We start from the raw sequence: 27,724 nt of genomic DNA on the forward strand, positions 1-27,724 counted from the left end.
ATCTGTAAGCCTCTAGGCTTTCTGCTCTTTTCAGATAATAAAGACGTTTCTACCACAACTATAGTAAAACTGTAAATATCCTTCAAACTTAATGATATTGTGTGACCTTGCCGTGGGTAGAAGCTGATTAGCTCACCCAGTAAATTCTCCAGAAACAGGCTGCGTTATTGTGGAGAAACCCAACAGAGTTCAAAGAGAACAAAACCAAATTAATTAAAAATACGAAGAAATGATAATGATATACACACACACACACACAAACAAGGTCCCTTATGCATTATATGCTGATAGACACAAACACACACAAACACACACATACACACACAGCACTGTTCCCCAGGCACCTTAGTGGGTGAGAGTTCCTGACACATAAGCACTTTTATGACTGAATGGACCTACACAGTCAGGCTTCTGATCAGCAGAGTGGAAGAATCCCATTACAAACTGTGCCCTGTTACACACACACAAACACCCACCCACACACACTCACAGATGCACACGCACACTTATTCACATAAGCATAAATGCTCATATCTGAAAGTACACACTCACTCTCACTCTCTCTCTCCCACACACACACACACACACAGTGTTAATTGCTGAGGCCAGAATTAGCAGGAGGTGAGGCTGCCAAAGAGCGCTGAATGACCGATGACACAGAATTACTGACTGAGGCAGAGAGGAGGAATCTGAAGAGAGGAAGAGATGTGATGAGATAGCAGGAGGAATTAAGGGAAGTTTGCAGTAAAGGGGTGGAGGAGAAGGCCAAAGCTTCATCACCATCTCCCTTGGGTGCAGGCTGCGGTGCCTTGATTATGCATTCAGCTCTCTCGCAAAAAAAAATACTAACCCGTCAGAAAAATAGCCCAGTCAGCCTACTTCGGCACATAGCCTGACCTTAGAGTGTGTGTGTGTGTGTGTGTGTGCATGTGTGTGTTTCTTTCTATGGTTGTTTATGTTCCATGGACATTTTTAGCCGGTCCTCAGAGCTTCAGAGGTCTTCCTGAGGGTTAAGACTCTTTAGGTACAGGTTAGAGTTGGATTTGAGGTTAAGGTTAGGGTTAAGCTGCGGCTATGCTTGACAGATTGGTCATTGCGAGCAGCAACACAACACCTCTCCCTTTCAGCTGGCCCTTGAGGCACAAGATTCGGTACAGTCTTCAGCAAGTGTCGCTGCTGGAAAAGGGTTGAAGAAGAGGAAACACAAACAGAAAAGTTTTGCAATTGGCTTGTTTCCTCCAAACACTTTGAGCAACTGGTAAAATAGTGTGTTTTCCTTTTTTTCTGCAATACATCTTCTTTACCTACAGTCTATAATTTCCCTCCAGGAGCCATCAGATATTGGCTAAGCTCCCTCATCATGTGACATAAATAAGGAAGCATAGAAATAACTGTAGATGGCACGTGACGTCACGTGCAAACACAGGAACAGTGAGTGAAGTCTAGGCTTCAAAGAACAAGGTGAGGGGTTAGGGAATGGATTATGTCAGTAATTGTCCTCATAAGTATAAAAAGACAAACGTGTGCACATGTTTGTGTGTGTGTGTGTGTGTGTTTGCGCATCTTGGTCACAAATTCTCTTTTTATTGTGCAATATTAAAAGTGGATTTATGTTTGAGTTTAGTAGTTGTTATGGTATTTACTGATTAGCTATTACTTTAAACACTTTGTAAAGTACCGTTATAGTTTATAAAACCAGTTGACAAAGCAAGAAAAGTAAATACCCCAAACCCATGGTAGCCAAAAGGTGTAAATAAATCCAACAACAGGATGTAGCCCAGACTGACAGTGGTCATGTCACTTAAAGGGCAACTATTGTTCTCAATAGCTGCTATACAACTAGGTGTGACTCTTGGTCACCGGAGAGTGATTCTAAAATATCTTTAATGTTCATTCAAAATTTCCTTTTAGTCTGTATGGCTTCCTTTTCCCCATGTGCTGCCCATGTTCATGACCTTCAGAGAATGGATCGGAATATTCCCGTTGACCGCTTGACCTTTTCTCTGGAACCACTATCGGGCCAAATATTCTGCTTGTACAGATATATCTCAATCTAATGGATATGAAACAGGGCAGACCCATGGACATATCCACAGATGTTCAAGAGATCCACAACAAAGCTGTCTTAGAAACGGGACTTCCCACCTCTAGAGTTGTTTTAGTTGACCCATATGAATATGACTCTTTTCTCTACCCTGAACTTCAGATGTTTTCTTTTCACAATTACAAACAGTGCACAAAAAAAAGTAACGAATCTGGAGAAACACCAATAAATGAGCAAGACTGATGCATAGGCCAATATAATTTTATCACTGATTTATCTTTATCGATGTGCATAGCCGATAATGACAAATAAGAGCAGTATACCAACATCAGATTGAGGTCATATAGTGTTCCAATTAGAAAGCACCAACATGTATTTAAATGTAAAATGTTCCACTTCATCGGTACAAATCTATGGGATACATATAAATAATGTTTGTTTAGGTTATGTTACGTATTAATTAGGGCTGTCAGTTTAACGCGTTATTAACGGCGTTAACGCAAACCCATTTTAACGCCGTCAATTTTTTTAACTCGAGTTAAAGCAGAGCTGCAGCTGCAGCTGCAGTATCTGTGTTCGCCTCCAGTCTGACCTGCTCTCGCTTTTTGTTTTAATATTTCGCCACCTAAAATATATATTTTAAAGCTATTGTAGCGTCCCACAGGACACGGAACTTCTTCATGGTTTAGTAACTGGTATTTTCCTCTACACGAACATGTGCACCTCTCGCTGTTACTCCGTCTCTCGCAGACATCAACACTTCACTTCCTCATTGATCCCCGATCCCCCCATCCTATTGGTTAAAACAGTCACATGTCCCACCCAGACCCCTTCATGACCGTCAGACATCAGAGCGCTCCTTCAACAGTGTTTTACTGAGCATACGTCAAAACCAAACATAAACATAAACCCAGTCCGTTACACTATTAGGCTGCAGCTATATGTTTTTATTTATTTAAAAATAGGGTACTTCTTATTTCATACATTTTCCACAAATAAGGGGAGGACTCAAATAGCCCTACAAAGTTGTGTGTTTCATTTATTTCAAAGTAGGCCGACACCTGCCTGTGTATTTTGTTTGTTTGTTATTTGTTGCTTGTCTGTTTGAGTAGCTAGCTTAAAGCAAAGAAGTAGTAGGCTTACCTTTTATTGGTAACCTAACTGTTATGGTTCATTGTTTCTGCAATAAGAGGACTGACTGCTATGTTCACAGCAAACTTGAAAAAAAGAAAATATTAAGCCATGGTTTAACTGCACTATAGGGAGAGTCCTTGTTAACCTGAAATGTGCACTTTATAATTTTATTTTGTACCGCCCTGTTTGGCAATGTTGTTTTTCAATAATATAAAACATTTGCATAAAGCAAGCCAATCCACTTTTCCATGTTGATAAGAGCATTAAAACGAAAGTAAAATTATGGAAAAATAATAAATGAAGGAACATTCAGAATAGATACAAATTTGCGATTAATTGCGATTAATCGCGAGTTAACTATGACAAAATGCGATTAATCACGATTAAATATTTTAATCGTTTGACAGCTCTAGTATTAATATCTCTTTATATATCTCCAAAATATCTGTCCCAAAGTAACTGCCTCAATATCCATTATCAGTCGGGTTAAAACAAAATAAAAATCAGACATTTCATGAAATAACCGAATTCACTGTGTTGCCAAGAGATAGATGAGAAGATTTATGCCACTGTTTATCTTTTAAATTTTAAGCTGCAGCCACGAGGCAGTAAGCTTAGCATAAAAACTGGAAACAGTGGTAAACAGAATCTCTGGCTCTGTAAAAAAAAATCCTCCTACCAGCACTAACACTCACTAATTACCATGCTATATCTTGTTTTTGTCATCCACACAAACATAGCTGTGTAAAAGCTTAAAACTAAAACTTAAATTCGACTTTGTTACCTTTGCTGTTTGTAAGAAATTTCCAAAAAGCCAAAGGCTTCATAAGGGTTCCATCTGAGGTCAATCTTTGCTGACGTCATGTTGTCGTTAAAAACAGAAATGTCACATTTACATTGGTATTGTTTTTGTGCCAAAATGCATAAAAGTCTATGGGCTCTATTTTAATAACCTAAGCACATGGTCTAAAGCAGATGGTGCAAGTGTATTTAAGGCTTTTTCTAGTTTAATAGCGAAGGTGCACATGGTTTTAAAGGGTTGTAGGTTTTTCCCTAAATTAATTATTGGGTGTGTTTGGGCGTAACATGCGATAAACCAATCAGAGTGTCAACTCCAATTCCGTTTAATGTGTTCTTGCACCTTGGTGGATAATGGCTGATCTGTCAGGATTCATAGAGTTGACAATATCTGTGTAAACATAAAGATCTGAGTGTAAAGATCTTGTACCATTGACTTTGAATGGTCCAACAATGCCCCTTACCACACCTCAGTTTAAGACCAACATGACCATGGTCACTTAGATTGGGGCAGTTGCATCGCGCTCACCATTGCTTTGATGGTGTGTAAGATAGGGCCCAATGTGTTACTGTAGCATGTAGATTTACGTGTTGTGTGCATGTGTGTGAACAAGCTGCTTTGCTTGTTTTTAATTTATAACTGGACTAACTAACTGATCAGTTGTAACCACTAACACACAGCAATCGCCTCACCACAGACTTGTACCGCAAAGAGGAAAACATCACAGTCACACCAGTGGGTGGAGCCATCCACAGCCCACGCTACCCTAACGCTTATCCCCGCAACCTGCTGTTGTCATGGAAACTGCTGTCACCGCCAGGGAGCCGCATTCACCTGGAGTTTGACGGACACTTCGGCCTGGAGGAGGCTGAGAATGGAGTGTGCAGGTAAAACATGAGATGCAGAGAAACAGATAAGCAGGCAGATAGAAAGCAGAGAGGTGGAGTTCAGAAGGCAGAATTACAGCAGGAGACATAAAACAAAAAAAAAAAAAACAAAAGGAAGAGAAGGAAAATGACCAAAAGGAGGAAAGAGGGAAAGAGGTAAAAGAATAGGAGAAGTCACATGAAGTCACATGAAAGTAACAGTGATTGAGAGAATACATGATGGAGTGGTCGATTAAACGTTATCAAAGAGGGGATGAAAAGTTTAGTGAGTTAACTCTCCAGTTGAGTAGTATAAAATGGGGAAATGATTTGATAATGATTTCACAGTATCACATCAACAGTTAACTGTGATGGAAAGTATGTGCGAGAAGATAATCTGCAAAGGTGCACGGGGGGTAGAATCACTACAAGGGATGGACAGTTGAAGTTTGCTTTCTTGGCACAAGAAGTAGAAGAAGTTTGTCCTTGAGGGGGGGGATACTTTTAATCCCCATATGCAACTTCGCTGTCTTTGTAAGCAGTTTTCTGAAAAGACAAGGGGGAGCAGCAGGGGCGGAAGAGAGGGAGGAGAGAGTAGAAGAGGTAGAAAGGATTTTTCAGATCTTCTACATCACATTGACTACATTGTGGGTATTTCTGTGAGTGCGTTTGATAGATGTACCAACTGAGTGGGCTGTTGACTGCTAGTTATGCATATTATATGTTTTTTTGCATAATTACGTTGTGCAAAAACTTTGTATACCTTGCACAACATGAAAATCTTGTTGTCAGGTACTTTGGCAGGATGGCCAGGTGATTTGAGGAGACATCAAAAAGGTCTGATGATAAGAGCTGAAATGTGTCTGATTCCGAAAGTAATCTAGACTGTGCTAATGAGAAAAGAAATGCACACCAAAGCCATTTTCAGCCATATAGGACTTATAATATGAATTCTGCCATGGAAATGCGTTGATGACACATCTTTGTCACTGAAAGATATTTGTATTCTACCAGTTTTTGTCATCAACACTTTTTGTTGCTGAATCCTCAGACTCACACAGATATTTTTCCAAGTGGGTGGCAGGAAAAGTTTGTCAAAATGTCTCTGCCTTCTCCAAAACAGCCCCTTCGGAAAAATGTTGGAGAATGTCTGGACTTCAGTGCAGTGTCTGAAAGCAGCTTATGTCATTCAAGCTAAATCACTTTGTATTACTTCTTATTTAAAAAAATCATTGTATTCATATTGTCTTTGTTTCACTCCAGGTATGACTTTGTTGAAGTGGAGGACCAATCAGAGACAAGCACTATAATTTGGGGTCGCTGGTGTGGGCAGAAAGCTCCGCCCCGCCTCAACTCCAAAACCAACATGCTCCGAGTCACCTTCAAGTCTGATGATTACTTTGTTGCAAAGCCGGGATTCAAAGTCTACTACTCCCTGCTGGTGAGAGACCAACACACACACACTCAAGAACACACAAAGACACACACACACACAGACACACGCACAGCTGACGATGAGTTAGGAGCTGCTATGTGGGACACGGCTTAAAGTTTTCTTGTCACATCGGGTTCAGCCCGAGTACCACTGCATTGCTCCAGGTGAAATGCTTCTTTCACTCTATTACCCCCACTTGACAATAAAAGAGAGAAATGGTATGATGAGGAGGTAAATAGAGAGGAAGGGAGCGAGGGAGGATCTAGTAACATGGTCGGTTAAATGCCAACACGTATTAGCCAACTGTTCTTTTCACACACGTCCACTCGACAGTAGAGGAGAGATGGAAGGATAGGGAGAAGGGGTGGTGGTGGTGGTGGTGGTGAGGGGGGGGGGGTGAAAATGTTCTCCTAAAGGCTGTCAAATGAAGGGATAAGGAGATTAGCTCTGTCAATCTGTCAGGAAGAGGAAAGAATGAAATAGGGAGAGTCGGATTTGAAGATGTTCTCTCGCCCTGTAATCGAGGGGAAAGGGGAAGAGGGAGAGCAGTGGAGAGAGAGAAAGAGGCATTTAAAGATGTTCCTTGACTTCCTCTTTTATGATTAGAGGAGAGAAAGAGGAGAAGAGACAAAGCACGGCTGACGAGCTTGAACCAGTGGCTTCGCTTATCATCTGATAAAAATCCCTGGTATGAGCACAGATGGAGGAAAGGGCAAGGCAGAGAGAGAAAGCAAGACAGACAGAGATACTGTTTTTTTTCACTGGGGTTGAATGAGATTTTTAAAGATAAGGCTGTCGTTGTTCTTTGTGTTTCTTGTCAGCAAATCCTATGAAGACCAAGACACACCATTAAGGTTTTATCTTTTTCTTACTCTCTTTTTGATTTGACAGAATAAACAATGGAGAACAGATGTTTAATAACGTCATCTAAGGAATCATTGACTTACTACTCAAACTTCAATTGGCTTTTCTGGGCCACTGAGAAACAGTGAGAGCACAAGAGACTAAGCAGATAAATCACAGTCCAGTCTGCATAGCCACAACCTACTAAGGGGCTGCAAGTCCAGTTACAGCTTTGGCTGCTGTATCGAGTACATAGCTATATGTCCAGCCTGTATACAGCATCAATTCAATGCAGAAGTACATTGGCAATCACTTTGCTAGTTCTCTTTTAGCTGTCAGCCTTCACACTCTCGTGAGAACAACGCTCTCAGATGACAGCAGCCTTTTGATTTGACGTGGAAACCAGATCAGATTCGTACTGGTTTGTGATTTTCTCTTATTTTGGGGGAGATAGAGGAACGGTGTTAGTTTGTGACATCAGTTTTCACAGCTTTAACGTGACACCTTTTATTAAAATGTTTATAAAAAAAACAAAAACACATTTGAGATCCATTTTTATGCTTTGATACCTTTAATTACCTCAACCACAGACACTAAAGGTTCACAATGTTCCAACACCATCGACTAATAACTAAATAAATGCGATCGGCAGTTTGTGTGAAGTGTGACAGGGATGAGGAGACACACACACACACACATACATACACACACACACACACACACATACATACACACACACATACACACAGGAGAGAAGTTGTTCCCGCTGATTATGTCGCATCGCAGTGTTTTAATGTCTTTGTTGCAGAAGAAGCGACGCCCCATTTGAACAGGGAAATAAATACGGATTCAGAAGGTTTTTGTAAAGATCAGTTCTACGTGTGACACTGAGTGACGCGCCCAGTGATGCGCTCCATGGGGGGGTTATAAAATATGAAATAATCAATCATTAATCATAATCAAGGTAAAAGTTTGAAGTCAGCCTTACTCAGAATTTGCTACTTGACTAAATATACGTACTTTTCACTACTGCAAAAACCCCACACAACTGCCTTATCTCTCTTCCTCAGACACTCGTCCTGTTTTTCTCTGTCTTCGCACCCTCCTCACCCTTTGTATTAGTTCTTGTGGTCAAATTATTCCTTTTCTGTTCATTTGAAGCAGAATCCAATGCCTAAGGGTTATCCCATTTCATCAGTTTTTACCCATTTTTCAACCAGCCCCTGAATTTCTTTTTCTATCTTACTCACACAAACACACACACAAACACACACACACACACACACACACACAGAGCTTCCCTTCAGCTAGGCCGGAGCTGTGTGTGCGGCTTAATTTAGCAGGTCTAATTTGTTCTCTGCAGACCTGCCGAACAGATAAGAGGTAGGAGGAGAGGAAGTAAAGAGAGGAGAGAAGGCAGAGAGAGACAGCCAGCGAGAATGAGGAGAAACAGCATTGGAGAACAGGTGTCTGAGATGGTATCAGAATGTCATCTAATGACTAAAACAGCCTGGACTCAGAGACGCAGAGAGAGAGACGCATTTGTGAGGCAGGGAGATATGGACTCAGGTTGACTAGATGCAAGAAAAACAATGAGGGGAAGTAAACAGCATTAGTGCGACACAGAGAAAAGATAGTGACAGATGGAAGCGTATAGGAAGACGAAAGTGAATAAATTCATCTGTTTCAGATCTTCAAATCTCATTGTCACTATCATCACTATCTACAAATCCACCTGAATCTGTCTGTCTGGTTAGAGCTGGTCACAGGGTCCCTGGGTTCCTGGAAACCAAGCATATTAGCTACAGGGTCTAGCCAGGTCCAAAATATATTCGGCTTAATCAGGTCTGGACTGTTTCACTCTGTTGCCACAAGTCTTCGGTGTATGTGTCTGTGAGACAGAACATGTGCAATGAAAGTGACATAGTGCAGCTCGTAACAACCTTTAATGGCTGCTTGTTAATGAGAGGAGCATCATGCTACGGCATCCTTAGCATAGGCCGTATATGAAGATGGGAGACACGTCTCCACCAAACTAACCTGGATACAGGCACGGCCATCTTGCGCTTTTGATGTCCCTGATGTCCACCACGATATTTTACCCCATTTTCACGGCATTAAATAACTCATTTAAAACCAAACTTATCGAAAGAACCAGCACTTGAACATACACCAGTGTGATAAGAATTGCAGAAAATAACATCAAAGAAACCATCTTTGACATTTAAGCTTTAGTTTGGATCATGTCACATCTGGCTCTGACATTAGGCTTCACTTGAGCTTTCATTACGTACATCTTGATATACCGTCTATGGTCTTGAGCTTTGAGTGGAAAGCCAGGTCTCAAAAAGCTTGAACTCATGAGACATAACAAAAGAATTGAAATTATTTCGATTAAATCACCTCTCATGGTGGTTTCTGAGGCAATTAAATCTGATTTTGTATCAATCTCTCTAAGATGCCTTTAAAATGTTTACTCCTTCTGAGTGTAAAGGTCAATAAGTAGTCTGTGGAATTCACTCTGTACGATTTCACAACCTCAGGTTTTCATTCTTCATTTACTTTGGTCACCCTTTTGCCAGAATTGATTTTGTTGTCTGATGTCATCTGAGTAACAGTGCTGTTTTTTGGCTGGGAATGCCTGGGGTGGGAAGTACAGCTAAGGCAGATGCAGTTGGGAAAAGTTCATTGATCCTGTAATATGATCCAAGTTAGTTCCCAGAATCCCAGAATAACCCAACATCTGTTCATCCCGCCGAGACAGGAAAGATTTGTTTCATGGAATATGAACCAGGATGAAAACAAAACACAGGCATGTGTTCTCGTATGTTTGTTCTTCTTGTATTGCTTTCTTAAAAAAGGACCAATTCTGGTTTATATCATCTTACTGGGAAAATCTTTACATTGATGAATATTTTGGTTGGTCCCCACTTCTACTCCAAAGGGCTTGCTGAGGGTAAAGACTTGGTTTAAAGGTTATGTTTAAAAGAAGTGTTATTTCAATGTCAATCACCAAGAGACAGGATCAAAACTGATACATAATCCAGATTAAGACCACAATTATTAGAGTAAACAGGAAAAGCCAGTGTGCTACATAGGAGGAAGCATTTTTCTGGCTTTAACCTGAAGATTAGCGCTGAGATAAGATAGGATAAATGTAGCCTGTGTGATTAATCTATTAATAACTTCAACGTCCTCTGGCTGTAAGCGAGATACCGAGTCATGCAGGATCAAAATTCGACAGGATGCTGTTGCTTTCTTCACCGTCCACTACACACACTCAATCCTCAGCTAATCCAGCAACTCTACAAAACAGGATGATGACAAGGGCACCTCCCTGGTGCCCTCTCCACTTCACTGCCACTGAGAAAAAGAATGTTTCCATAGCACCAGTGAGTTTGGCGATAGTGGTTAAAATATTACTTTATATAACAAATATTGCTTCACAAACTAGATTTGAAGCATTTACATGAAACATCTCAACGATGCTGACTGGAATTTGCATTGTCTGCCATGTATGTATTAATGTTAGTTTAATTTGGTCATAATTTTTTATTTTTATTTGAATGAGCACATTCGAGAGGGGAGTGAAAAAAAGTTTGACTTTCATGACTTACACCATCAACCTTTGTGTCTCTCAATAAAAAGTGAGTAACGTACAAATGCCACACAGCAACTAACTCCTCCACATTATCACCATGCAAGACGCCTCTTTTTCTGCCTTGTTTCTACACAATCATCTGAGATGATCCGTACGCAAAGTGCAGCATGACTTATTATCACTGACCCACATAAATGCAGGATGGCTGATGAAAACATGAATGAATGTGTTAGAATTATAATTCAATAAATCCCCACGAACATCTAATGCACCACCAAAGAAAGGCAAGAATGTAACACCATTCTAATCAGGACAAAAGCAGCTAAACAAAAGTCGTTAAAGAAAAAGTTACATTTAAATCAATTTGCAATCTGCTGAGATACATTTACATTTGTAGACTCTATAAAAGTAGTACCATAAAAAGTGTGAGGAGGGTCGTGAGATAAGTAGTAGTAGGAAGGTAAAAGTTTGGTACTGTATCTGTCAGGTGACAAGAGGCGACATCCTGGGAAGTTTTCAGTCAGCAGGTTCTGATTCGCTGTCTCTGGTTTTAGACTCTATTAAGTGGCCCAGATGTGCTTAAAACATGAAGCATTTAACCTTAAAAGGAAATGAGAGTAGGGATCTGTAAACACGAGTCACACAAACACACACACACACACACACACACACACATACACACGCCCTCTCTTACAGGAATCCTTCTGACCTCATTCACAGCTGGTTTGGGTGTGCGTTTATGTGAATGAGTACATTTAAAGGCTTTGATGTCAACTCTATTACAGACACACACACACACACACACACACACACACACACACACACACACACACACACACTAGAACACACACACACACACACACACTAAGACAAAGTGAGGGCACCGTGTCTTTGAAGTGTGGTTGAGACAGATTTACTGTTCCACATTGACCAGAGACGGCATTTAAGACTCTTCAAGGAGAGGGATTCAATATCCAATGAGATTTAATGCGTGTGTGTATAGAGAGTGATGCTGGAGACGGTGTGTGTGTGCATGTGTGTGGGGGAGAGGGAGTAAAGATAGAAAGAATGTGTGCATGTGTGCCAAATATGTCAGTCTGATGAGTGTGTATCACGTTAACATGCTTTGACCAGTCTAATTTCTTTTAAAACACACAAACGCACACGCAGACACATGAACACACACACACTAATACACAAACACACACACAGGCGTGCTGTAACCAGTTTCATTGGAGATTCTTTTCAGATTTTTACCAACACAATGACGGTCCATCAGTTAGACAGGCCGCCTCCTGAATGTCTTGGATAACCTTAGATGTGTGTAAAGTCACATAAGGACATGCACCTTAATGTATTCACAAATCCTGGGTTTATGTCCCATCTGGTGATCTTTACGCTATGTCCACATGTTTTACTGCCTCACCTAAACACAACCATCACCTACAGTCACTGTGAGTAAATGCAGAAATATCCATCCGTCTAATAAAAGAGACACTAGGATTTCTACACATTTAAATCCACAACAACAGCGTTTTAGTATCGTTTATGCTGTAGATGTCTGTTGAATGTATAAATAGGCTTTGGTTTTCGTTGCTTAAACTTTTAGGCCCTACAAATAACTTTTCACTTTCGCCTCTGCGGACAAAAGCTGTAGTTTTCCTATCGTTAGAGTTGTTGTAGGTCATAAAGAGGCAGCAATAATAAAACGAAACCATTTCATAGCCAATTAAAAACTCCTTGTTGTACGTTTAACCAAACTATAACAGCCGTGCCAAACAGAACCTATCAACATTTGTTATTCAGTTAGCCCCCACAAGCAATTATTGTGATGTGTGCAATGTCGTTTTTAGGTATAAGCTTGCACCAAGAGGACCCCATGCATATACCTACACAGCCACAACATGTCATTAACCTTGACAAACGACCATGATTCCTTAAGTCAGACCTAAATCTTGTAGTAGGTGGCATCAGTTCATTTGATGAACTATATCAATCAGGCTCCACCTATCACCAACTGAGAAAAATCTTGACTCTAAAGCACAAAACAATTGCAACAGAAACAAAAACATGTGTATTGTATTATTTTAATAATAAACTCTCTTTTCTGTATTGTTCTTTATCCACCCCCGCAGCACGATGCTCCTCTACCTGCAGCCAACACCAACTGGGAGGCTGTCACTATGCTCATGTCGGTGAGTCACACACAAACATACCCACACACATTGTTATGGTTAAAATCCTAGAATTCAAATGAAAACAGGAAATGGTTGACCTCTGTTAGAATTAGATGTGCCAGTACCAGTCCTGGTTCTTAGTCACACGTTAACCACAGAAAAAGTCAAAGAAATAACTGCATATTTTGCCATTTTGCACAAAGGAAAAGGAAATGTCACATGAGGATCATCTCACATTCATCATCAGGATGATACCATTTTATTTTTAATTAATCTTTATCTTTTAAAAACCCTTTTCTTCCAAACTATACGTTAATAGAGTATTTGCATATGTAGCAGGTTTGAACACATATTGTAAAGCCATACCTGCCTTCTGACCCCATCAATAACCCACACACACGGGAGAACTAATAATTAAGATATACGGCCCATTTGAATCATCCAGCACACCCCCACACCGACCATAATCATGCATGTATGCACTTCACTTAATATGCATGAAGCTTGCGATGCAACATGACATGCTTCCTTAGACTAATGTTTTCATAACCATGTGTAATCAGTGTAATTTGTGTCTATGTGTAAGAGCGCTCGGACTCAGTGGCATACTGTATGTGATTGTAATAATTAGCGTGCGCTGTGCTACGTGGCAGTTCTTCTGCATGGCCAGATAATGCTTCTGTGTATGTGGGTGTTTTTGCATGTGGACTGTGTGTATGAGGATGTCACTTCCAGGCAGACCAAGAAGTACACACATGTTGGACTCTTCCACTTCCATGTTCTGCTTTAATCTGCTTCATGGTGGTTTCACACCGACTTGAATTTACATACGTTCATGTTTGTAACTGAGCAAGATATAAAAAATTTTCATTATATATTATATTATTATCATTTTATCAGATTATCTTGATAAAAAGAATGATTTTCCAGCTGTTTTCAGTTTCTTGCTGATCTACTGATTTTGAGCTTTTTTTAATTTCGCACTTAGTACAAGGTGAATCAGACGACGATATCTGAAAAGTAATTAAATTACCTCCATGTTCAGTTGAGCTTGTGTGTCATCATTAACTTTACATGAGCCAGGGTTCCATTTTGTGTAGCAGCGTGTAGCGATCTAAGTCTCAGCTATCAGCCCTGACATTTCCTCATCAATTACCTTTGTCCTGTGGTCTGCATGGAGGTCAGTGCTGATTATGGCTGCCAGAGTCAGAGGCATAATCGTCCTACATGCTGTCACAATTTGATTGTGATTGCCTCCTATATAGATAAAGAGCCAGCAGCAGGGAGCGGTCATCATTGGGTAATCATCTGTGTTATGTGCTGTTACTTTCTGGTTCCAATTTTACTGGCACTAAAGATAAATAATATATATTCAGGTATATAAAATATACAATATGAGAATAATCATATAAGTTTGATTTTCACATTTTTACTTTTACGGAAAGGGTGAATGGCTCAATATAAACGTAGTGTTGTAAAAATGATGGCACAAACAATTCATGTGACGTGTATAAGATTTTGTTAAATTTCCACGATAACTATTGCAAGTTTGAAAATAAACATACATGTACATATACATTTTACATTATATACAGACAACAGGTTGGTTCTTTAACATGTCAGACTAAAACCCAGAAGCTTGGTTGTAGAGATGGTGAGTGCATGGAGAGTATCTAAAATCACAACAGTATATACAGTATATCCTGTAGATAATGATTTCAAGTAAGAAATATAGGAAATAACTACAGTGGAAAAAGACCACATCAGATTTATACAACTGCAGTTTTTCATTGCAGTAAAAGTTCACTCTCAACTCTTGTAGGCATCTGGAAATATTATATCAATTTATGGGTTCTACAATAAAACTTTTACCCTGAAATATTATGGTGCTAGATAACAATGGTTGAAGAAATAGCAAAGCAACCCGAGAAGCCCTCATGGCTAGCTGCAATTTCCCTGCAAGCAACCTATAAATGAACAACTGCTGAAGTTAGACACGGCTTCAAATATATAATGAAAGATTATTCTGTATCTTTTGACCTTTGCTGATAGCACGACAGCGGTGGAGGGCAGATGGTGCCCGTCACGCAGGTTCCTTTCTCACTGGAGGATCTGGACCGGACAATAGCTGCCTTCGACACGGTGGAGCAGCTTCTCAGATCCCTGAACCCAGACACCTGGAGACAGGACCTGGACAGCATCTACACTCAGACACACATACATTATATGTCCCGGGCCTATCATCTGGCAAGCAGACATAATAAAGGTAACTATACTGAGCTCTCTAATCCATTTGAGACCTTAACATGATTTCAAAAGTCTCCAGAGGATATCATGTATAATTATAGTGAGAAGATTGAAATAACGTCTTTGGTTTTTTATATTTCTCTCGGAACAAAGATCACAGGGTTCAAGCAGATTCTTGAGTCATTTTACTTGAAAAGTGAAATTATGTTTCTTTTTGATCAAACATATAAAAACAACTATTTGTATGCACTGTCTCTAAGTATAAACGCAGCAGAGTAATATTCAAGTATCAAAGCCTTCAGTGGCATGTTGAGTTAGTAAAGGAAGATGGGAGCAGGGATGTTCTCCTGGTGTTTTATCGTGCTGCAGACGATGATCCACAACAACTCTGCTGCACTCCCAGTATTTCTCTGCAGCCTGGTGCAGTCGACTGTACTACAGGGGAGGGGAGGGGGGGTGGGGGGGGCGTGCAGCCTAGTGCTGACCAAGAAAAGACCCACGCACCAGGAGGCCCTATTCTATTCTCAAGTTGCAGACTACACCTAAAGCTCTGTGGTAAAGGGCAGCAGAGGGAAAAGTCACATACGGCTCCATAATTTTGAGGAAAATAATCAGTCAGGGCTGTGATGACTGTGATGGAGACACATCGCTTCCTTATGATCAAAAATAGCAAAGGTGGCAGCCGATGGAACCGTGCTAATGAAGTGTTGAATATTCAATTGAAACCACATTACCCCGACTGTGCTCGGTAGGATACAGAACTATTATGATATTAGCTTGTCTGCTGGTTGAGTATGTCAACGCATTTAATGAGATGGGCTGTGAAAATACTTTGAAAGTAGCATATAAATAAATGAATATTAAAGATTACCGAGGGAAAAAGTAGCTCCTGTTCATATTAAGATGTTAAAGCAGTGGCTGAGTAAGATGTTGCATCATCAAAAGGAGCAGTTTGCTCTTGGGGAGTCGGATAATGAGTCAATGACAGATTTAAGGTGACACAGGACCAACCGTTCAAGGCAGTTCTTCACTGTGAAGTCAGTGCCAATGACCCCCGGTCACCGAGGCAATAGATTTTATCTGTAGTTGCACAGCTAGAGCCGATGTCTCAGAGCAGATTTGAAAATTTGGCACACACACAAACACACAAACATGTCATTCATCTGGAGAATAAACTAAAGAATGCGTGTGTATTCAATCCCATCTCTCTCACCTGTGCCTCTGTATCTCTCTCTGTCTCTCTACCCGAGGGCTCGCTTGTTCTTTGGTAAGTATGTGCGCTTGACAGCAAATCGATCTCTATTTATCAGTGCACGTGTGTGCTCTGCTGGCATGAGGCAGCTTCACGCACGGGGAGTGTGTGCATGTTGCAGCACTACGCAGAGAGGTGCATAGGTGCTGCAGCTCTTTCATACACTGTGGTACAGTGTAGCTCCCTCTAATTGGAAATTCAGCCTGTGCAGCGGAGCAGAAATCTGCCACAGTCAGCAGCCCAGCTTTGTTTTCATTAAGACGCACACACTCAGAGGCTCACATCCACCTTTGTTCCCGTGAAGGACAGTTGGTCTGATCACAATATTAATTGGGACACTTTGCGCCAGAGTAACTCACAAACATGCACACACTCACATAAATCAGTTTGAATAAAAAACAATGCCTAGCAGATTTTTATAAACTTTTGAGGACATTTTTCCAGGAGACAGATTCACCCCTCCCGATGATCACGGGGTGAACATGTTTGCTATTTACAACTCAAAAACAGGGAGACTGTAGTATGACAGGAACACTGACTGACACCTGCAACAGCCAATGAGAGTGAGCTGACAGAGAAGTGTCCCCGAACAGATGATGCATACATCAACCAAAGCATGGCTGCCGAAAGCATGAATAGGACTTCGGTTTCCTGTACGCAGTGGACAGTCGGAAAAAGGACAAATCTGTGGAAGTGTGGCTTCAGTTGGAGAGAGTGTTTAATGTCTCCTGTAAAAGCAAAAAATGGCTGACAACAACGACACTCCGCCTCCACGTCTGCTTTTAATCCTGAAGTCACGTTAGATCACGTAAATTTCTCTGAGTTACCAAGTCTCTGAAAATGCCACTCATCAGAAATCGTTTAAACGGCAGGATTGTCACAAAATCCTCATGTGTGCAGCAAGTAATTCTCTGAGATAACCACGACTTGACAAACCCTAACATCACCTTAAACTTGGCGTCTTTTTCCTAAATGCAACCTTAGCGTTCGTCCCAAAATGGACAAAGTGTCCCCCAATAACTGGTCTTTAGTTAGAAATTTGTCTTAAAAGTTACCCTATGAAAGACAGACATCGGTGGCCATAAGAGTGACATTGTCATTCTCCCAGTCTTGCTTGCTCCCAGTCTGTCTTTTCCCCTCTCGTACTCCCTGACAATGTTCCACACCACTGCTTTTATAAGATTGCACCGATTCCCCCTTAAACAGACACAAGCTCAGCCCTGAAAGTACTTGCACACAAAACCCCCCTGCATTTGGTGTTAAAAGACAGAATGTGCCCGACTCAATGTACTTCTGTAGCAGCTCCTTTTATATCAGGCCTTGCGTCCCCTTGGCAAGTGCAAACAAACTTTGGAGGCTCTCGACAGTCTCGCATTTCTGTCATCATCTATTATTACATCTCTTTCAGAGTTCTTTTTGCCAAATCAAAGAAAGAGGACTTAAGGGTTTTCGAGAGCGTGTGCGTTTTCCTAAAGGAGACTTAAAGTAAAACATTTTTGTGATGAGTCTGAGTGTAGCAGAATGTTGGGTTTGTTTTTCAGCCCAAGATGATGAAATTCATTCTTAATGCTGAATTCTTCCGATGGTGTTACACCTTCGATTAGTAGATTAGATGAATAGTTATGTTATGTTTATAGCACCTGCTGTAATAATCAGTGAATAGCAATGCTATGTGTCTTTATGTGCTTTATCTGCCATTTAAACATTTTACATAATTCATTGAGTGTTGGGCAGGTGGAAAGCGGCGCCTGGTGCCTCCAGAAATGAGGCTTAGAACTGAGTCAAAACAGTTCAATCATGGTTTCATCAGACCAGAGAATCGTGTGTCTCACATTCCGAGACCTTTAGGTGCTTTTGTATGTCGTTCTCTCAGGAGGGGCTTCTGTCAAGAAACTCAAGACACCAGCACGAATGTTTGTTTGAGCCACAAGCTATCGTCAGCATGAATAACAGCAGGAGATAAGACCATTTTAACAGGCGAGGTTTAGATACGACTATTCGCAAGATGCTTCTCTCGGCTGAATCTTCTGGAAGATATGAAGAGTCCTGGTTGTTCCAATTAAAAATCGTGCTCCTTGGCACCTTCAATGCAGCTAAATATGTTAAGTAGCCACGACACCACCCAGTCCGTGCTCTGCAGGGGGCGCCATCAACCTCACCGTTTGGTTTTATTCTCTGATATGAGTCGTCAGATGTGAGAGCTTATGTAGACAGGTTTGTGCCTTTCCAAATCATGTCCATTCAGTTGAGTTGACCACAGACACCCCTCAAATCATGTCGTATAAACATCGCAAAGGTGAACGGCTAAATTTCAAGTATCAAGGGTCTGAAATTATTTTAAATCATTTAAATGTTAGGTTAGGTTCAAAATATGAACTAAGTGAATGAGTAAATAGTCTCTGTTTGCCCTTTACATTATGTTAACCTCTGGCAAAATTGTATCCGTATTGTCATTTCCTTGCTATTTGTATAGAAATGGAATAGATTTATTCAAATGAACAGATATGTGTAAACTGACATTTTTCCAAATGTCTCTCCTCACACTTAATGCACTCTGATACATTCCGTGTTACCGCTCTGTTGTCCCTGCGGATTTCTGCTCTCCGCTCTGTCTCTCTTCAGTGTTGTTCATTGGGTTTTTCCACATGAGTTGCGTCATGAATGGAAACCCCACCACTGAAGAGATTTATTTTTGTGAACAAATGCTTATTGATTATCAATGCCATTAGGTTTCCCTTGACCCCCTCTGCACATCCCATAGGGTTCTCTATATATCTCTCTCCCTCACACACACTCACAAACACACACTATTGCATGTGAGGCAGATTTGTTATCGTTATACTGATGAGGTGTGTGTGCAATTTCAGATTCAGGTTCTATTCTATGAGTGATCCTTAAAGTTTAGTTGTTGCAGTGTAGCTCAAACATAACCCAATATTAAATCCGCATTTCTGAGTGTTGCTGCGGTAATAGACTGCATATATCGATTTGGACAAGTCTTAGCTTTGTGTTGCATTGCAAAAGCCTGTTGTGTTTCAATAAACTGAAGAATTCTAGTTTTTTTTCACTGAAAAAAAACCTAATTTAAACACATTTGACTAATTTAAAGACAGAATTTCCTCATCTCGCTGCCTCACTGGTTTATGGAGATGACGTGTTTGTTCGGTCCTGGTATAAGATCTATTCTCTTTGTTGTCTTTGCCTGGGAGCGTGCTACAGTAGGTGTACAGTGCATGGAGAGAATCAGGCTGGAATCATAAAGGCTTTCTGATAGGCCATGGGGTTTAGGAACTACTGTTTGATGTGATGAGTGCTTTCTCCCCCTACTCTCTTTTGGACGAAGGACAGTTGCATTCTACCATGAAGGTGAACTCATCAGCAATTTCGTCTTGTCATGTTTCTTTTGCTGAGAGGCTGATCAGTCACACTTTCTCAAAGTGGCTACTGCAGGTATTAAGGCCTCAGTCGGCCAATGGGTGCTCAAGGATGTCCAATCTGAACCTCACAAGCCAATTGGACTAATGCTATTAACCTTTACAACTATTTGTACTATTATAATACATTTGTGAAATTTTGCCAGTGTCATTACAGCTGCAAACATACTGGACTGGATGAGCTGCAGGCACAAATGTATGCAAAATTATCGGGCACAACAAAAAACTTCGACGAGACTACATTGTCAAAGACTCAATGTTAAGCTACAATTGCAGACAAGTTGTTAGTAAGAAAAACTAACAGCTAAGAAGCTAAGAGCTCATTCAGGATGAGAATTGATGAAGTGTTCTTTGTTGCCGCTGCAGAGCTTCTAGCTCTAGACAAGTCAAAATGTGAGTGCATCCAAAGGGCAGAGAACACACAGTATATGGCACAGTGTATTGAAAAAACATTAAAGGGCACCGCAAGAAATTTCAAGTGTTTCTCTGTGACCTACATTTAAACAACAGTGAAGAGCAACTCACAGATGCCTAATTTCAACGATCACATTGAAGAGGTTAGTGTGATATAATCTGTATACCGTCATTGAAAGGCCCTCGTAGAATGAAATGGCCCTTAATTGTAAAATGGTTCCCCACCTGTCTTACAGCAAGTATGTACAGCACATTTCCAAGTATGACAAAGCTTTTTCTACGCTCATTTACTGTAAATGATTTCTATTACTTATATTGAATATTATCTATAAGTGGCAGTGCAATAATGTTTTCCTTGGTTTCCCACTTAAAAGACAGGGAGACGTTTAATCATCACAGTGCAGTAGTTACAGGCAGCTGTAAGAGTAGAAGACAAGGGCACACGCATTGCAAGCAAAAATTAATTTCAGTTGTGTTTTTTTAATTCAAAGTAAAAGCAAACTCATTGGTCTAATGGCCAAGACAAATCAGCAACGATGCTATGACCAGTGTGGTGATTATGAGAGGAGAGCAGTCCGACTGACCAGCGCTCGTCTCTCACCACTTTTTTCTCCCATCTCTTGTCCTTCAAACAACATGTGGTCGCCCTTTTGTAATATGATCAATTTAAAGTGCTCCCTTTATATCTACAGAAAATACATTATGTGTCTCTTTCAATCTGTCATAGTTTGCTCCCCCGAAAATCCATACCAATGCTGGAGATGATTGTTGTGGTTTTTCCCTTAACCACGTTACACATGTATTTTTTGTCCATCTTTGACAAACATTCAGCAGCCTTTGACCTCAGGTTCTCTTTGTGCTGCTCGGTGCATTTATTCATTCAGCGGTTTCTATGCCAATGCCAATACTGGAGAGAAATACAGAAATACAGACAGATTTTAATGAGGTAGGAGGTAGATTTTACTGTCCCACTGGGAAATTTGCCTGGAGCATCACTGTGTCTGTGTAATAACATTAAAAACTAAATACAATCATCCATCAAATGAACATCCAGCTCCTGGGTTCCCCCTCTTGACCAGGACTTAAGTAATTTACACCATCAGCTTGTCCCATAATCCCTTCGATTTTACTGAAATTAGTTTTCAAGCATTGCAAGCCAAGCCAGGTCCAGGACTCAGACTGTGGATTGTCACGATATCCAATCTACAGTCAAATAATCCCTCCCCAGGCCTTTGTGTTCATACTTTGTCTCTGAGTCAATCACAACCACTTTGCCTCGCTCACCTCCATTCCTCCGTCATATTCGTTCATCTCTGTCTAGTAAACATGTGTTGTGAAACCAGCCAAATGTTTGTAGTTGTTTACTGGACAACAGAATAGTAACCTCTCAGATGATGGATTGAAGTTTGGGGTGTCGTGTGTTATCGGTGTAATGAAGAAAAGGATTCCATGATGAATGATGAATAGAACAGAAACTAATCTAACATGTCCTCGTCCCCCCCCCCTCTTCTCCTCTGTCTCTTCGTCCATCCAGTTGATCTGAACCGTCTATATGATGATGTCAAGCGCTTCAGCTGTACCCCCCGCAACTACTCTGTAAACCTGCGCGAGGAGCTGAGGGCCACCAACGCCGTCTTCTTCCCTCGATGTCTGCTGGTCAAACGCTGCGGAGGCAACTGCGGCTGCGGAACCAACAACTGGAACAACGGCTGCACCTGCCAGGCGTCCAAGACGGTGCCCAAACTACACGAGGTACGGCTCTTGTCTTTCTCTTTCCCATCTCTCCATATCTGTCTCAGGACACTGTTGGCATTCTATCACTCTTTCTCTCTCTCTGGGCTTCCATCATCCTTTCATTCTTTCCAATTCCCATTTTCAATTTGGTTCTTTGCAAAAGCACCATTCTTGTTCTTTAAGCCTGTCATTCATTCTTCTCTCTCTCTTCCCTCCATCGCTTTGTGTCTTTGTTCTTGTGTAGTTTCATTATTGAAACATGGTCTGTAGGGCCTCTCCCTCCCCCCCTCTCTGTCTCTCTCTCTCTCTGTTAAAATGTATACAATGGGAATTTAGACAAAAGTGGAGTTTAGGTTGCAATTGTGCCAAGTGTATCTGAGCGTGTGTATGAGAGTGTGTGTATATTGTACGTGCATTGAACTGCCTGTATGTGTGGTTGTGCATTTTTATGAGCGATTTCCAACCAGTTCTCTTCTCTTAGCCAGCAGCCATAGACCAGTCAAAGCTTCCCCCAGTTACTTAACTTCTGGACAAACCCACTATCAATCAAGACCATTGAATCAGTGCTGGTGAGTCGTGACATGAGTCAGAGGCCACCTGTAGTTTACCGAGCCTTGAAGAACGAACTCACTGCATAACCTGCGGAACAGTTTGTACTTTTAGTTTATTTGTCATGAAGAAATAGCACCTGCGAACAATGTGGCAACCTACAGTAGAGTCAGATCAAATTAATACGATTCTAAAGCAAGGACGTCCACAGAATTGTATCCCGACTCTACGGAGGTTTTATTTCACATGAACAGCTCTTCATGCAGTGATATTTGTTTTCTTTATGATTTATTTTCTTTATTTTGCATCTGTCGCACAATAGAAAAATCATCAAGACACCCGCTCCATCGCGGTGAATCCTGCGGAGGATCTCCTGCTCACATGCGGACAGTCTGTTGACTTATTACTAAGGGCCTAAGAAAGTCTGGAGGGTCTTGCACAGACATTTGCCTTCACGCATACAGCTCCTCCAGAGTATCTGCAAATGTCCAGAGGATTTCCGACATTCAGCGCTTGTCTGAAGGCAGCTTTATAGACTCGTAGTGTAAACAAACCCATGTTACCGCTTTCTTGACTCTACATTTGTAAAGAATTATCAAACTTTTGTTTTAAACAACAATATGTCAACTTTTTGATGTAGTAAAAATCTCATATTATGTCAGACTGTCTGTTTGCCTCTGCAATCTGTGTCAACACGGCTTTACTTAATCCCTTTATTTAAATACCTGATGTTTGGTATTTTCCCTCACACACTGATCGCTGTTTTCTCTTTGCAAAGTCAACAGTCAATCCATTGGCAACTTGTTCTGGAAATATCTTTGCTGGGAAGAACTCCAACTCCCAATAAATTTCAAAATAATAAAGGGATCCCGTCGTGAGTGGACAAAAGTGTACATGTCACGGCTTCCAAAGTTTTGTCTTCTCTCACTTGCTTCAATGTCACGTTTCTTGTAGAACATGTGACTCATCTCAAGGGGTTTTGATAAATATACATAACTGACAACATATTTGAACACCTACCAATGACTAAGGTAGTTTTTTTGTGCTTCTCATAGTCCTTGATGTCTTACTCTCTGTCTCCTCCAGGTGCTGAAATACGCCCCAGAGGTCCCTCCGCCTCAGCGCCATCGGCGGCCGCGGGTGCGTTGGATCATAGACGAGATCTTCCTCACACACCATGAAACGTGCGAGTGTGCGTGTCCCTCCCAGCCCCCCCGCTGAGACACTCCACGCAGGCAAACGCGTCTGGAACTGTCGGACGAGTTCTTTCTGTATCTATTTTTGCAACGGACTTCATGTAACAACAGCAACGCAGACACGCGGTAAAGAAGAGAGCTACATCAGGACCTGCAAACCGCAGCTCGCATCACATGACTTCTGGTCTTCCCTCCGACTACATTCCTCTGTTTCAAGCCAAAGATATTTGTTACTCAACTTTCCTGCAACATGGATAAAAAATCATAACAGTTTTGATCAAAATAAACACAACTGGTGCTCCAAGAAATGTTAAAATAACAGTGGAGCGTCTCAAAAGGTATTTACTTCGTTTTTTTGCTCCTTTGAATTGAAAAAATACCACATTGCACAAATACTGGATTCAAATTACATTCAAATTGTATTTCGAAGAGTTTATTAGTTGCCAACTAGATAACAACTAAAAGAGAATAGGCTTAGACTGCTATGCAACCAGGATTTTATTCCAATTTCACATGTATATGTTTAGGTCTGATAGAATAATACTGTTTCTAGAAACTTCAGTCACCTCTTCTGCCAGGATTCCGCTGAGATGAGTGATCGTGAGACAGAAGGAGGGGGTGAGAGGGCTTTGGAGGAAGTGTAAACCAAAATACCACTTTATCTTGATGAGAAATTAGGCTAACCACAACCCTCCAGGTCGGAACTGCACGCTAACACACTCGCACACACACTCGCTCACTCCAGGCTTTCACTGCTACTTAAAGAAAAAAAAACGGAACATATTTATATTGAATCCTGCTCTGTTCTATTTTTCAGTGAACGGCTCTTTTGTCTGAATATATCCTGGCTTCTCTTTTGTCTGTACCTCCATCCATACCCTACCCATTCCTATTCTTTCTTCCTCGGTAACTCCATCTCTAACACAGACTTTCTCGCTCAGTTCATCACTCAGCCTCCAAAACACCAAAGGAGATGTCAGATCAGGCCGCTGCCCATTTATTCGGAACATTCCTGGCATTCCAGTTGCTAACCGGAATTCTGCCGACACGGACAAAACCAGTGAGCTTCAGACCCTAAAGACATAACAGAGGAAAGACGCTCAGGAAGGGAGACGGAGAGGAAGTATTTTAGGAGAAAGTGGCTGGCAGAAAAGGGGCAATCGAGCTGCCAACTTGAAGCACTCCTGGATGAGAGCAGCAGGGGAGGGGGGACCACTTTCAAGATTTGACACAGGAAAAAAATTGCATCTCTTTCGGTGGTTTCAAACAGCATGCATCACTTTTTTTCGGGGAGCAGCTTTGTCTTTTTAATAAAAGCACTTCTATCTGACCCTCCTCCGCTCCTCCGCACCACAGTGAAAAAGACATCTGAGAGAATTAGAGTAGTGCTGTTAGAGTTTGTAGATAATACAACATATACTTCAGAGAGGAAGTGAGAGAGTGTGTGTGTGTGTGTGTGTGTGTGTGTGTGTGTGTGTGTGTGCATTGTTAGGAAGAGGTCCTTTTGTTTTCAGGGGTTGAGGGTTACCAACAGTCTGTAAGAGCTGGCAGCAGACACAAGCATGTGAGTGGCCGGCATGTGACTGCGACTGCCAATGTGTGTGTGTGTGTGTGTGTGTCGTGTCTGTAGGTAGGGAGCTCGAGTATCAAAGCAACAGGGGAGCAAGAATTCAAACTAACTGCTCAACATTTCCATGCACACGAGCCAGCTGTGAGGAATAAAAGACGCGGTCATCTGTCATCGCTCCATCTTCACCTGCTGCGTATCCCAGCATCTCCAGCTCGCTTACAGGCTGGCTTCACGCAGGGAGAATGGGATTTGACGCACTACTCCTGTTTAAGAGACACACCAAAAAAAAGAGAATAACTGGACACAGATGATTTCCTCAGTCACAGCAAAGCCCCATCAGCCGTGTGCTGGCGGCACTTTTATGTGCACGTCTGTGCTGTAAGTCACGCTTGATATTTGACAGGTGTGGGATACCGATATGTTTCAAAAGTGTGTCAGGGTTGTGCGTTAGTCATATTCCAAGTCATCTATCCCAGACACAATTCATTCTCACACACAAACACACATTCTATTTTCAGACAACTCCAGCAAGCCAAAAGGTGATTAGGTAACACGTTATTTTTTCAATGTGCTTTGCTGTTAAATGTATAGTTTCTGTATCAACACAGATGTTAGAGCTTTTTATGAAATCCAATTTCATAGTTTTTGGGGAATATAAATGTGTATGAGGCGTGTGTGTGCATCCTGCGTCTGCCTGTTTGCCGGCGTCATCAGTACATTCCATTGTTGCACGCTCCAAAGAGCTCAGTTTCCTCTTGTGGTTCTTCACAATAGAACCACGTGTATTTCAAAGTCTGACGTTTAAACCTGCTTGTTTTTTTTACTCACACCAAGTTAGAACAGCTAAGACCTTTGGGAACATTTCAGAATAATCTACTTTCAATAATAGCTGCTCCAGAGTTTTCAGCCTGTCATGTTTCAACTATGAGAAATGATTTTAGTTTCAACAGAAAAATGTCCTTTGTTGTGTTCAGTAAAATAGGCTGTATGAAACTGTATTCTCTTCCTAAATAATTTATTGTCATTCACAGTTGTTTTATTAAAAATATCAGCTTGGTTTTGATGAATAAAATATTTCTAGCATCACTGCCTCCAGTGCTTTGATTATTTTTTAATTTTCAGATGTTTGACTTAACATGGTTTTATTTGACATGAAAGAAAGGCTGGTTTGATAACCTGTGGAGCGTAATGGAAAATGTGTTGTGATTCAGCGGGTAACTTACACAAGGGCTGTACAATTTTTCCATCTCAAACCAATAAAAGTCATTGCATATCCAGACGACAACACGTTTAGTTCATTATAAATCTTTACTTCTTGTTTTGTCTTGGCTGGTCGGAGTGTTTCACCTGTTGGGAATTACTACAGATGGTAAATAAAGATGGAGGGTGGGTCTCTACCTCCTACCACAGAAATATAGGGTTAGAGTTATCCTGGATATGAATGCTGCCATCTTCTGCTGATGATATAATTTTGAGTCAGAGTCTGCACATAAGCAATCAGGGGATGGAGCTGCAGTATCAAGTTCCTGCCCATGTTCTCACTTGGCCAATCACGAGTCAATATCAGCTGTCAATCGTTACGTTTCCCCCCATTTTATATCATGACATAAAACATTTTAGTTTGATCCTCGTCCCAACTTATATCATGAATAAGGCAGGGTGTATAACCTCTACTGCAGCCAGCCACCAGGGGGACTATCCAGAACATTTGGCTTCACTTTAGGGGGAGTTGTCATTTCACCAGTTATGACAATAACAATTATAGTCTGATTGTCAGAATGAATAGTGATTTTTGTACTCCCATTCTAGAAGCTGTGGGAGGCTGAACTTGGGCACAGTGAGAGTTTTTAGCTAAGTGCTAACATCCGCATGCTAAAATCATTACAATCACACTGTTAATATGCTAATGTTAAGTATACAATGTATAAAATCACAATGTTGATTTACCTATAATGACAGAAACCATCTTTTAGAGACAGTTGTGGTTTTGGTCAGTGTCCCATACACCAACATGGGGGAGTTAGGGGTTATGACCTGTGAAGCAGCCTGTAACCAGGGGGCGATCAAGATCCTTCTGTGTTCAATTTTTGGGGGCTGTCATGTCATCCATCTTTATTTGCAGTGCATGCTTCATGCCCATTTATGTAAGGGTGTTTCTCGCCCCAGTGGTTGTGGCAACACTTCCTGTGCCGTTATCGCTTCACTACAGTCTCCCTCACACAGCCAGCCAGTCACATCCCACAATCCACCGATCAGCCAGATATTTTTCCATCCGGCCATTCATCCGTCCAACTGTCCATCCATGCAGCCATTAGACCGGTTATTCAATTATTCAAAGAGAGGCTCCCGAGGGGGATGATGGAAATTGAAAATGAGACAAACAGCAAGATAAACAAAAATGTGCAGAATTATTAATATTTAGGCGAAAA

The 27,724-nt window shown here is 41.2% G+C and overlaps 1 protein-coding gene across 1 annotated transcript in view; it reads left to right on the forward strand.

Moving 5' to 3' along the window:
* The window catches only part of pdgfd (platelet derived growth factor d), a 51,336-nt gene extending 27,584 nt beyond the window's left edge, over positions 1-23,752 (forward strand). The window contains exons 2-7 of the mRNA XM_061073772.1: positions 4,675-4,864; positions 6,107-6,284; positions 12,858-12,917; positions 14,952-15,165; positions 21,781-21,998; positions 23,616-23,752. Coding sequence (XP_060929755.1) covers positions 4,675-4,864; positions 6,107-6,284; positions 12,858-12,917; positions 14,952-15,165; positions 21,781-21,998; positions 23,616-23,750 — 995 coding nt within the window. The 3' untranslated portion in view covers positions 23,751-23,752. The remainder of the gene's footprint in view (positions 1-4,674; positions 4,865-6,106; positions 6,285-12,857; positions 12,918-14,951; positions 15,166-21,780; positions 21,999-23,615) is intronic.
* Positions 23,753-27,724: the final 3,972 nt, after the last annotated feature.

This window comes from Limanda limanda, chromosome 6 (assembly GCF_963576545.1).
Source record: "Limanda limanda chromosome 6, fLimLim1.1, whole genome shotgun sequence".
Classification (NCBI taxonomy): domain Eukaryota; kingdom Metazoa; phylum Chordata; class Actinopteri; order Pleuronectiformes; family Pleuronectidae; genus Limanda; species Limanda limanda.